Source organism: Petaurus breviceps, unplaced genomic scaffold (genome assembly GCF_028583685.1).
Source record: "Petaurus breviceps papuanus isolate PSGF00001 unplaced genomic scaffold, PetGlider_PUasm1.0 37, whole genome shotgun sequence".
In the NCBI taxonomy this organism is placed as follows: domain Eukaryota; kingdom Metazoa; phylum Chordata; class Mammalia; order Diprotodontia; family Petauridae; genus Petaurus; species Petaurus breviceps.
The window spans coordinates 33619580-33632039 of record NW_027186296.1 but is presented as its reverse complement, the minus strand read 5'-3'; the positions used below and the strand labels follow the sequence as shown (position 1 = coordinate 33632039).

Below are 12460 nucleotides of genomic sequence, written 5' to 3'. Positions count from 1 at the left end.
TGTTTTCTTCTAGATTGATTTGGTCAACTAATCCTCAGTCAGGCCTGGAGTCTTGTTGTTTTTTAGGTTTTAATTTGCTTTCTAATTGCTGCAGTTTGATTTTAAGTTTCTATTTTCAGGGGGGGGGGTAACCACCACAATAGAAAAAACTTCCCTGTTTACTTTTGAAATTTTTAAATTAAAAGGCACATTAAAGTACTGAGATCTTTTTTTTTGGTTGCTGTTTTGGACCATTCAGAGTATTAGGTCCAAAATGTCTCTGTAATTTTGAAACAGTGTTTCTTTGGTTGTTGAAGAAATAGGTAATCAATAAAGAAAGAAAATAGGGTTAGCTAATAAGATGATTCACATTTAGTTGCAAATGTTTAGTTGTAAACTCAGCTGTATTATAATTTACTGTGGTGATCACATCTAAAGAATAAAGTAAAATGGTATTTAGACCTGAAATCCTAAAAAAAATTTGCTGATCCTTAGCACTGTTTAGCTTCTGAATTAATTGTAGTTTAAACAAACCTCAGTGTAGTGTATGATTCAGTTTGAGGGGGAAGTTGTGAGGAGTGAGCCCAGAACCTTATGTTGAAGTACCTTAAATAGTTATTCAGATACTTGAAATCTTTGGATTTGTGGGTATTCTGGATACGATTGTGACTTGTGGGTATGAGTTTGAAGGAAGTAGGATCCTAGCACTGAAAAGAGGTGATTGGAAATGTAGCAAGTATGAGTTTGCCAATTCCATCAGTTTGTAATAGTCATCTTTTTTTTCTTTGTTTCAGGGTGATGTTTTTAAAACTAGAGGTGGTGGGCAGTCTGTACAATTCACAGATATTGAGACTTTAAAGCAAGAATCACCAACTGGGTGAGTAAGTGGTCACAGGAGATACTACTTGGAAGAAGTGCTCTTTTCTTAGCATTAATTCATAAAGGTAGAGCATATTGTCAAATAATTTTATGAAGTTTTAGGGACATTTATTTTCTAATATATAATTTTGAGTTGTTTACAGTGATTCTTGCCATACATTTTTATTTTGAGTTTTTCCTTTGTAGTCGGAAACGAAGATCTTCCACATGTGCCCAGACACAAGAAGTTGCCACAGAGTCTGAGTGGACAGATGTGGAAACTCGGGTAAGCTTCAAGAAATAATCAGTACTGAAATATTTTAATAATTCTTTTGGCATTCTAAATCAAAAGAGCAACAAAAACTGTTTAATAAGAAGAGAACAAATAAATGTCATTAGAACCTTCTGATCTTAAATTGTGCAACCTTATGTTCTAATTAAATAATTTGAAGTATGATGGCATGTCACTTACGCAGTTTGTATAAATTAGATGTTATGCTCAAACTTACAAGAATATTTTATATTGCCTCCTTCTGATCTTATTCTCATCAGACCTCATATAGATCCTATATTCTGTGCACAGGACACTAGGATGGGCTTCCAAAGTTGGGGATAAAAAGAGGTCTCTCTGAATAAGGAGAATCTTAAGAGAAATTCTAGTCTTTTCCAAAGTAACCCAACCCCCAAGAAAGGATATTTAAATGAGTTGCTTTTGGCAGAATGTGGTAGAAGGGCTAGATCTCTAGTGAGGAGCCCAGTGTTTTAGTTGTAGTTCTGTTTGCCTAAGGCAAATTGTTTAACTTATTTGGGTCTCAGTTTCTTTTTCTGTAAAGTGAGAGAGTTGATCTTTAAGAACTGATCTTTCACACTGTTTAGTTCTGTGGCTGTATCAAAAGTAAATTTCAAATAATTCTTCTGTGGCTGCCTCTTCACTACTGTAGTTTTTTATTGCTTGGAAGGGACCAAGAGGTGATTCACCCAATTCTGGTACTTACATAGAAATATATTTTATAGTTATTTGTGATATCTGTGACTAGTAGAAACTTTTGACTTTTAAATTCTCTTATTTTTCATATTAGTGTTCTGTAGCTATGGAAATGAGGGCAGGATCTCAACTTGGACCTGGATATCAGCATCATGCACAACCTAAGTAAGTTATTTAGCAATTTAATTGACAACATCCCTCACTTTATTTGATTTTTCAAAACCAAAATTTTAGGTAAAATTGTGTTTTAGGGCTGGTTAGTTCCACAGGAGGGCAGCTATGTGGCACAATAGAGTGCCAGATATGGAGTCAGGAAGACTCATCTTCCTGAGTTCAAACCTGGCCTCAAACACTTACTTGCTGTGTGACCCCTGGGCAAGTCACTTAACTTTTTTGCCTCAATTTCCTCATCTGTAAAATGAGCTGGAGAAGGAAACGGCAAAACACTCCAGTATCTTTGCCAAGAAAACTCCAAATGGGCGTCACAAAGAGTAAGACATCACTGAGCAACAGGTTCCATAGGAACAAATTACTAATGGTCAGTCAGCTGAATAATATTGTATCAGGGTTTTATAATTTTACAGTGAAATTTTGTTAATACATTAATGTTATTTCTGCAATTATTGGGGAAACTTAATTGTTAAAATACAGGGTGTCCTATATAAATGGCACCACATGAAATAAATAATATGTATACATATTTTTTATTTTAGCATTTATTGAAAGAGTAGAAATATGCAAGAATAAAAGTGCTTTCATTTTTATGGGACACGCTGCATAGTATATGATCATGAGTGAAATAAGCTAAATATCGTTTAATGTAATGAAGGTTAAGACTGTAATTCTACTTATGGTACATAGTTCTTCAGATTAGAACCAAATTTGTGAATGTTATACTAAAGTTCCTTGATGACCATGGGCTGATGGAAAGAGCACTGTGCTAGGAGTTTTAGACTCTGTTCTAGTCTTGGGTCTGAAAGTCTGGGCAGAGGTCACTCTGAAGATTATCAGAAAAGATGGTTTCTGGTATAAGGGTGATAATTGAAGTTATTGGGGTGAATTTGATCATTAAGAGAGAAAGGAAAAAGAGGGAAGGACAAAGTAGAGACCCTTTGGTGATGCCCATGTGTAAAGGGCAGGAAGAGGATAAGTCAAAAAGAGCATGAGTAATAGCAAATAGGGAAGTTAGCAGAGAATGAGTGTAGTGTCAGGAAACTAAGGAAGAGTGTATCTGGAGGGAAGAATGGGATGGCAATTAACGATATTGGGTTTGGCAAATAATTTTCACAAGAACCTGTCGGCTGTATAGGTTAGGTGTCATTATCCCTATTTTACCTTGAAGGAAACAGATTAGGAGTTAGGTTCCTTTAGCATTCCTAATCCAATGATCTTTCCATTTCATTAAGCTACCACCATATAATTTAAGCTACCAGCATTAAAAATTTCATCCCAATAGCCTTTAATCCTAAGATTTGGACTTCCATTATAATATGCTAAAACATTATTTGAGGATTATATGACATAGTTTGTGTGTTTATATACATCTCAGACTATCTAGATTGAGATACAGCTCATTATACAGCTGTTTTTTCAAAATACAGCTATTTTTATTTATATCTAGATTGAGAATATATATTTATATGCATTGAGCTATCTCTGTCTCTCTCTCCCTTTTTTCTCCCCTCTCTCTTATCTCTCTCTTCTGAAATAGTAGCTTTTCCCTAAAATGCTAATGCAGCAACAGCATATTATTTAAGGCATATTTGACAAAAAAAGTTATAATTGCTTTTTTTTTCTGTTTTCTAGTTCTTGACATGGATAAGCACTTTGTTATAGTGTTTTTCGGTCAATATACTGGGAGATAGCAGTGCTCAAAATATGTATTAGCAATGTGTTATGACAAGTTGGACTTGACCAGTTATTATAGTGCCTCAAATATATGGAGAATAGCCTAAACATGCCTTTCCTGGTATTTTTGCCCTTATTAACTCATGGGATCTCAGGTTCTATATGTCTAATTTGAGACCCTCCCTCTACCAGGGTTTCCTTTTTTTGCTGTTCTTATTCCATTATTGTAATCAGACAGCTTTTCAGAGTTTCCAGCCCCCTTCCTCCTCTGACAGTCTGTTGTGATCAGTTTAGAAACTTTTTAAGTGCCAGAGGATGAGCATTGAGGAAGCACTGCTTCCTTAGTGCAGTTAATAGGTTAGGGGTATTTATAAATGTTGTATGCTTTATCGAGTGTAAAAGTTCTGGTGTGAACAGGAAGGTGAAAGGGAATGAGTCAACCTTACTCTTACTGGATTTGGCTTAAGGAGGGAATAACATACACACTCAATTGGGTATCTTACCCTACAGGAAAGTAGGGGGGAAAAGGATAAGAGAGGGGGGGATGATAGAAGGGAGGGCAGATTGGGGGGGAGGGTAGTTAGAATCACACACTTTTGAAAAGGGATGGGGTCAAAGGAGAGAACAGAATAAATGGGGGGCAGGATAGGATGGAGGGAAATATAGTTAGTCTTTCACAACATGACTACTATGGAAATGTTTTGCATAACTACACATGTATAACCTATATTGAATTCCTTGTCTTCCCAGTGGGGATGGGTGAGGAGGGAAGAAGAGAGAGAATCTGGAACTCAAAGTTTTAAAAACAAATGTTAAAAACTTTTTATATGCAACCAGCAAATAAGATATACAGGCAATAGGGTATAGAAATCCATCTTGCCTGACAAGAAAGTAAAAGGAGTGAATGAGGGCGGGGGGAGATATAAGAAAGGACAGATTAGGGGAAGGGGTATTCAGTATGCTTGCCATCTTAGGGTAGGGGTTAGGGAAGAGACGGGGAGAAAATTTGGAACTCTAAATCTTGTCGAAATGGATGTTAAAAGCAAAAATAAATTCAAAGGGGAAAAAAAGTTCTGGTATGATAGAAAGACATATTAGAATACCCTTCTACCTAAATATATTGGTATGATTATGTCAGTGCTATTTTTTTTTTTACAAAAACGTATTAGTTCATATTGTATAATTACATTCAAACTAATGTTGCTCTTATTTTTCAGGCGCAGAAAGCCATGAATTGAGCTTCTCTTGTGATAAAGGATTTTTTTTCATGTTATTGATTTCTTTTGAATCAAACAGCTGTGCTATATTGTAAAAACAAAAACTTGGCTTTATTTAACATTGCATACCTCATAGCTGTTAGCTATGCTATGTACTGGCAGAAGAGCAACCCTTCCCCCCTTGTCTCCAAAGACATCTATTCACATTCTCCATACATCTGCTATACTTAGGAATTTCAGAAAGAAAACCCTTTCCTTGTTTGTATATTAGCTTTTGATTATGCTCTTTTGTGTATATTTTCTGTATACTCTTATAGATAATCATGCAAGGCTTTTGCCTTGGGGAAAGAGGGTGGTGTATTTGGCTCATGTGTTCTTTTATGGAGTGACTTTTTCCAACTTAGGTCTTATGATTTTTAGGTTGAAAATAAAACACATGCTGCTATTTATTTAGCTACAAAAATGCACTTTAGACATGTTTTTCTGACAATACACACTTTCATAACAAAATGAATTCAATGATTGTCTTATCAGAATTCATATTGGAAAGTGAATTGTGTTGAATTTCATATTCCATATACATATCAATTTTCTGGTGTCTGATTATGACAAATGCCCTAGGATAAAAAGCACTAAAAATATGAAGTGTATAATATGAAAAGACATTTTTGTTTTATATTGCAACTGTATCATATAAATTAGAAAAAATTTTAGGGTATTTTATTAAGTGGAATTACTGGTTAATAAACATATATACTTATATAATGTATCTTTGTGAACAGTTTGAAAAATATAACTAGCAAACACATTTAAAATATTTTGTATCACTTTGTGTTTCACAGTGTATAATAAGAACATACCCTATTTGCTTAAATTTGAATTTCTTTTGAAAATGGTTTTTAACACATAAGTGCAGAGGAATAAATTTCTTGGCCTCAAATGAGATAATATTTGCTTGATACGTAGTACTTGATATTTAAATGCTTATTTTCTCCCCCCGTGCTCCTCAGAATTGGAAGGCCTTCTGAGATTACCTAATCCATCTTTCATACTTGAACTGGAATTCCTTCTACAATCCTTGATGAGTGGCCATCTGACCCCTCTCCTTGAAGACTTTTAGTCTTTGGAGATTTACTGCCTTATGAGATAGCCCTCCATGTGAAGAAATGTTTTATTATATTGACATGAAGATTATCGATCAGGGTGAAATCAAGTTTTGATAAATATGAAGGAGACTATTCCTTTTGTGTGTTATAATGGAATTTTGTCTTATTGAATTCTGTTTGGGCCTTAATAACTTTTTGTTATATAGAAATTTTCACTGATGCTATTTATTGTAAGAAAGACACAGGCCTTGGGCTCAGGTGACCAGCTCATGCTTACTAGTTATGCTTCTGGACAAATCACTTAGCTTATTAGAAAGTTCTTAAGAAATTACAAAAATTGTTTAACTCTGAGCCTTAAGTTTCTTCAGTCTGTAAAATGGGGATAACACTTGTACTGCTTTTTCTACCTATTTTATTACCTTAGGTAATCCATAATGAAATAACCCGCATTTTCCTTATTTGTAAAATGTAGAATTTAATAACATCATATGATCCTACTTGCTTCATAGTGCTTTTGTGAGGGAAATGCTTGGGATTTTACCATTCTAGCATCGAAACACATCCAGTGAGTGATCTGATTGTCAGAAGGGATTAGTAACCTTTGTTGGTTCTTTGGTTGGTAACACACTATAGTTTTTTCAGCTTGCATTGCCCTTGCTTTTACCAAATGCTTTTGTGAATTTTTGGAAGAAGCCTTTAGTTTCCTTTGCAGCTGTTGTTTTCCTTCTGCTTTTTCATTTTTGCAGTTGAATTTAAACCTTAGAAAATACTGACTTTATTCAATGTTAGAGCAAATTAAAACTGATACTAAACCTGACTGCTAGTTCAATATGTAGTCATACTTTTTGAGTTATATGCTGAGGGTAACATGTATGTGTCTGTATAAAGGCTCAAGGAGAACAGGCTCACATTCCTCTTACCTGTAAGAAGTCAGAGAAGGGCTCTTAGGAGGATATGTGTGCAAAAAGACTTGTGCAGGGCAACAAAAGGCCTAACATTCTTTATGTTCTGTTTTTATATGGGAAAGTCAACATGTCATATCATTCATCTGTGAAGGGTAATATTTTTGGTCTTTTTGTGTGTAAGTACTTCAGTTGAAATACTGAAGCAGTAGTGCAAGTTTTCCTATCTTTTCAATAAAGAAACTGAGACTTGGAGTTGTGATTGGCACTGGAAGTGTCCTAATCTTGAACTGTATTATAGTTAATGATGTCATCAAAAATTCTATTAGAAGCAGCTCTTGGGTTAGCGATACCATCTGAGGAGAGTTGTGGTACTCATAATCCAAAAGTCTTATTTCTCCCTTTTTCTTGTTTTTCCAGGCTGATGATAAAAGAATGCAAGTAAGTTTTAAGTTAATCCTAGAAGACAGGAAGTGACTAGAACTGTGAAATAAGTGGCTATTGCATTAGTAATGGTTTTGCAATGGATAATCCAAGCATTTATAATTCAGTGTATATAATATCTTGAGTCAAATAAACTAGCTTTCTAAGAAAATGGGGGCTTTTATTGAAAGAAAATATTCCAGCAAAGGGAACCAAAACAAAATTGGGAGGTGATGGTTAAGCTTCCTCAATTGCTTTTGCACCCTGAGTTTTGTACTCCCTAAATATTTGCTTATTGAGCCTTGCATTTTAATCAGTTAAACTGAAAGTTGTTGCTGAAAGATTTAAATTCATTTCCCTTTGACAGCACATTTGATGGAAGGCAAGTCCCCTTAACCTTTTGGTGTCCATAACAGTTTTGTAACTGTTGCAAAGCAAATTAGTGATCTGCATTTTAGAAGGAGTTTCTTCATGGGGCAGTCCCTATAGGGATGAAGTCACAGATCCTGTCCAAAAGTGTCAAGCAGTGTGCCTAGGTACTGGGGATAGAGAGATAAGTCCCTACCCTTTAAGGAGCATACATTTTATCATAGGCATATATGTTCAGATTATAGGATTATAGCAGAATTTGAGGTCATCTTGTCCAAACCTATTTTATAACAGCTGGCATCTTTAATATTTTCAGGCATGCCAAAGGCTTTACTCAGTTTTTCTTACTTGATCTTGACAATAACTAAGGGAGATAGGTCCTGTTGTTATCCCCATTTTACAGTTACGGAAACAGTTTGAGAGGAGTGCCAGCAGCTACAGAGCTGGGATTTCCACAGAGAGAACCCAAAACCTTTTGATTCTGAGGCCAGAATTCTTTACACCATGCCACTCTGTTTCTCCATGCTGAATCCCTTAAGTGCTGTGGTCCCAAAGCCCACACCCAATGCCATGTTCTGGCAGCTTCCTTTGTTTCCTTTGTCAATTGCAGCTATTCAGTAATTTTTTTTCAGTTGTGTCTGACTCTGTGACCCCATTTGGGTTATTTTTTTTAGCCCATTTACTTCAGCATTTTACAGGTGGGAAAATTTAAGCAAACAGAGTTAGTGACTTGCCCAGGGTTACACAGCAAGTAAATGTCTGAGGCCAGATTTAAGCCCAGGTCTTCCTGGCTCCAGTCCTGGCACTCTACAGCACCACCTAGCTGCTTAAATACAATTCACTTGAACGTTGTGGCATCAACTCCCTGAAGTCATGGTCCTCTTTGAGAATGAATTGACATACAAATAAAGAAACAATGCCCCCAATCCATTCGTTTGTCCAAGGTCATGTAGAGCTAGGATTGGACTCATCTTTAGACTACAGATCCAGTGCTTTTTCTACTAGATTTCTGTGAAAATGAAACTGCCCTTAAGGAACTTATATTCTAATGGGGGAGAGGGACATATATTTCTCACGTCTATGTATGCACACAGGCCAAAGATTTAAAAAAGCAGTTAATGGGAGAGTACTGAAGGAGGGACCGCCAGCAGGCTAGCTGAGGGCCATGGACTCTGGGAGATTCGTCCAATCTTTGACCTAGCCATTGACACTAGGGTGATTGTGATAGGAGGCAGTAAGGGGCATTTTACGAGGTGTGTGACCAGCGGATGGCTGCCCAGCTGCTGCGAGAATGTAATAGAACTTGAATGACTTTGTATTGGCCAGCGTGTTACAGTATATCCGCCTAAAGCAGCCCATCCTTTCCTGCTGCGCTCACAGGTCCTCCTGCATGAATTCCATGCATGCACCAGGCAGGCAGCCCAAAAACTACTTACCCTAAGCTCTAATAGTTTCCCTAGCAGAAGTTCATTTGGCCATGCGCGGAACACGAACCGGAAGTGAAAGGCTGTACGGGGCATTACTAATGGTTCTGTTCGTGCTCGGCCAAAGCCCTGCCCATTTGCTTCCGCTCGGCGCACGCGCCGATTGGCCAGATGGTGCCCATATAAGGCGCTGCGCCGGCCTTTGGCCCTTTCTCTTCAGTTGTCTGTAAGGTGCTCGGTTCTTCTTCGGAAGCTAAGGCCACGTTGGGGTGAACCCTCACTTCAGCGGGCGACTAGCACCACTACAAACAAGCCTCTCCTCATCCGTCTACTGAAATGGCCGTCTCCGAGCTCGCCTGCATCTACTCTGCCCTCATCCTTCACGACGATGAGGTTACTGTCACGGTGAGTGGTGGGGGTGAGCTGTTGGCCGGCGCTCCCTTGCGCGATAGCCGGCCTTTTAAACCCCCGCGCCGCGTGTGGCCGGGCCAGACAGCCCCGAAGGAAGGACACGGCAGGGCCAGGGCAGGTCACGTTTTCGGCGGTCCTTCGGCCTTAAGGGGCGGCTCCCTGCCACACAGCCCTCCGGAGTCTGCTTGATGGACAGGTCCAGCTGGGGCTAGAGCACGCGGCCAGCCTCGGCTTCCGGCCCTCGGCGCTGGGGGTGGGGGGAGCCTCCACCACGTGGCTGCCGTCGGCCTCTGCTAGGTTGCCAACCGGGGATTCTGGCGGCATTTCGCAACTATGCTTCTTTAGGCTTCAGTTGGTTTGGTAGCCGGCATAGTTTACCTATGGGGTTACGTGGCCAGGGTCTGCAGGGCCAATCTACAGGGGTTCATTCCCCTCCTGTTTAATAGAAGAGACACCAAACGTAGAATACAAAGTACAAGTTAACTTTGTTTTGTATTTTTATTGAAATCGTCCTGACAATAATAGCTAATTGGAGAGAACGGGGGAGCAATTTGTGGAGGTAGAAAGGGCAAGATTTGGAAAATGGATTGGAACTGTATTGGAGACAGTAAAGAGGCTACAAAAACTGGGAAGGTGATAAGATTTGGAAGGAAAGGGTTTTTTTTGTTTTTTTACTTGCTGAGTTTGAGGTGTAACTCCTACATCCAGTTTCAAATCAACAAATTGGGGACTAAGTCTTAGGGTAGAGACAAGGCTGGAGCTTCGATATATAGGACGTATCCCAAAAGTCTTTACTGCAGTTTTAAGCTTTTAAGAACTAAAGAAGTTTGAATGCTACAAGCTTACCAAAAAAGTATATTATATTTGAAAAGTATATTGTAAAAAATAATTACAAATTATTACATTGTTTTCTGTAGTCCATTTTCGGACTTGCTGAAAACTTTAATCAGCTTTTGCTTAGCAACTTTAAAGGATTCTATCCTACCCCTTAGGTCAGTCAGGGAACTGATTCGATGCATACCCTACAGTTTTGACGCCCCCCTCCCCAAAAGAGTACTGGGGTGACTAAAGTGGGCAAATAAGAGGATTTAACTCATCTACTCTTCTGAGAAAGTTTTATCTGGAAGCTGTTCCATGTGCAATATATGGTAGGATGCCACACCTTAATAAAATAAAGATTGCTTTTACCATTCACGAAACTAAAATAAGTTTAATCATTAAATTTTTGAGTGTTATTTTGGTAATCTTGGTAAACTCAAATTATTTGTTAAAGCTTAAAACTGAACTTTTGAAAAATCCTGAATTGGCCTAGGAGACGTCTGCATTGAGATAATTAAACCCTTGGGGCTGGAAGAAAGTGCCTTTGGAATTGGGGGGGGCGTATGAGGTGATTTAATTATTTAGGGGGAAAAAAAGATTTTCTGAACTAAGCTCCTTAATTGGAGGTTTGGAAATTGCTCCGACCTTCTCTCAGTGGGACTTCGTGGTGATGGGTGGAGTGCCTAGGTTGATTGAATTTGCAGGGTGATGAGTCTTGGTAATAACTTCCTGGGGGTAGATGGAAAAGTCCAGGGTGCCAAAGTATGCACTACTGGATGAGAAATGAACCAGGAAGAGAATAGAGTCACAAAAACCCAAATTAGAGAGTGGGCAATCCTGTTAAATGTTGCAGACAGGTATGTTTTAGCTTAACAGCAATGGGGTGTTACCAAACTTTGACTATTTGATGGGGAGTTTGATCTGGATGGGTAGAAGGAAGAGTGCCTGTTCTGATGGAATCAGATCCATTCCGGATACAAGATCTTATATTCTTTAAAAATCTTAGCACCATCATTTATAATGGTCACTTCACATTTTTAATTTTATCAGTAAGTTACTGTTTCTGATCTTTTATAGATTTATTTTTCCTTACAAGAAAATTTGAGAAGTCAGTAGTTAAGCTTTTGAAGTCAGATCTTAACATGTATATGAACAAAACTAGTCCTATTCAACCATCTGTTTTTTTTTAACCTAGTTAACACTTAGTGAATTCTGTGCAGTCTATGAAATTTGTGTATTGTCATTTTAAGAATATGAATTTCAACAATATTTTTATCTCTGTTTCAGGAAGATAAAATCAATGCCCTCATTAAAGCAGCAGGTGTAAATGTTGAACCATTCTGGCCTGGATTATTTGCCAAGGTAAGACAACTGTGGGTATGTGGGTTGTATAGACATTGGGAGAAAATTGCACAAAGTATCTGAAGGAGTACTGGACTTGGTTTTGAAAGACTGTTAATCTCTCCTAGTTGTGTGACCATGAGTGTCATTGGATCTCTGATCCTCTCTCTGTTGCCTTCTTTGGGTAATAGAGATCTAGGGTGATTTTCTAGAGTACCTAAGGTGATACAAATGGAAGAGTATTAGATTGAATAAGTTATTTAATCCCCGAGCTCTTAGGTTCTCAGGTCTAAAATGAGGGGGCTCAGACTAGATGACCTCTAAAGTACCTACCGTCCAGTACCAAGTAGTGATAAGAATATTAGCTTAAAAGCAATGCTACCTCTGGTGGCTCATTATGACACTGAATATTAGCAAACAAGTTGCAGATTGCTTTACCATCTCTAACACGGGGTGTTGATTATGACAAGTGTTTTGGGTTAGGGTGAAAACTTAACTGGCTAAGTATTTCATAATGGGATGTTGGTTTCAGGCCCTGTCCAATGTCAACATTGCAAGTCTCATCTGCAATGTAGGAGTTGGTGGACCTGCCCCAGCAGCTGGTGGTGCTGCCCCTGCTGGCGGGGCTGCTCCTGCTAGCACAGCTGCCCCAGGTAAGTATTCTTTCTTGTTTGAAAAACTGGGTTAAGTGTTGTGGCCAGTTGATCGGACTTGTTCAGGGGTGGGAAAAGTGTGGCCTCCAGTGCAGGCCTTTGACTTAAAGGGCTGCACTTGAGGA

At 38.3% G+C, this 12460-nt stretch overlaps 2 protein-coding genes across 9 annotated transcripts in view; both read left to right on the top strand.

Annotated features, from left to right (window-relative positions):
- LOC138169071 (kinesin-like protein KIF23) overlaps positions 1-7490 on the top strand; it is a 146890-nt gene extending 139400 nt beyond the window's left edge. For 6 of the 7 annotated variants that reach the window (XM_069098206.1, XM_069098198.1, XM_069098197.1 and 3 more), the window contains 4 exons: positions 774-856; positions 1045-1123; positions 1917-1987; positions 7316-7490. In XM_069098206.1, the coding sequence (XP_068954307.1) occupies positions 774-856; positions 1045-1123; positions 1917-1987; positions 7316-7340 (258 nt within the window). In that variant the 3' untranslated portion in view covers positions 7341-7490. Of the gene's footprint in view, positions 1-773; positions 857-1044; positions 1124-1916; positions 1988-4887; positions 5828-7315 lie in introns of those variants that run through there. The other variant, XM_069098196.1, reaches the window with a different exon arrangement.
- The window catches only part of LOC138169073 (large ribosomal subunit protein P1-like), a 121585-nt gene that overhangs the window by 108623 nt on the left and 502 nt on the right, over positions 1-12460 (top strand). The window contains exons 2-4 of one of the 2 annotated variants that reach the window (XM_069098208.1): positions 9325-9516; positions 11629-11703; positions 12215-12335. In XM_069098208.1, coding sequence (XP_068954309.1) covers positions 9448-9516; positions 11629-11703; positions 12215-12335 — 265 coding nt within the window. In that variant the 5' untranslated portion in view covers positions 9325-9447. Of the gene's footprint in view, positions 1-9319; positions 9517-11628; positions 11704-12214; positions 12336-12460 lie in introns of those variants that run through there. The other variant, XM_069098209.1, reaches the window with a different exon arrangement.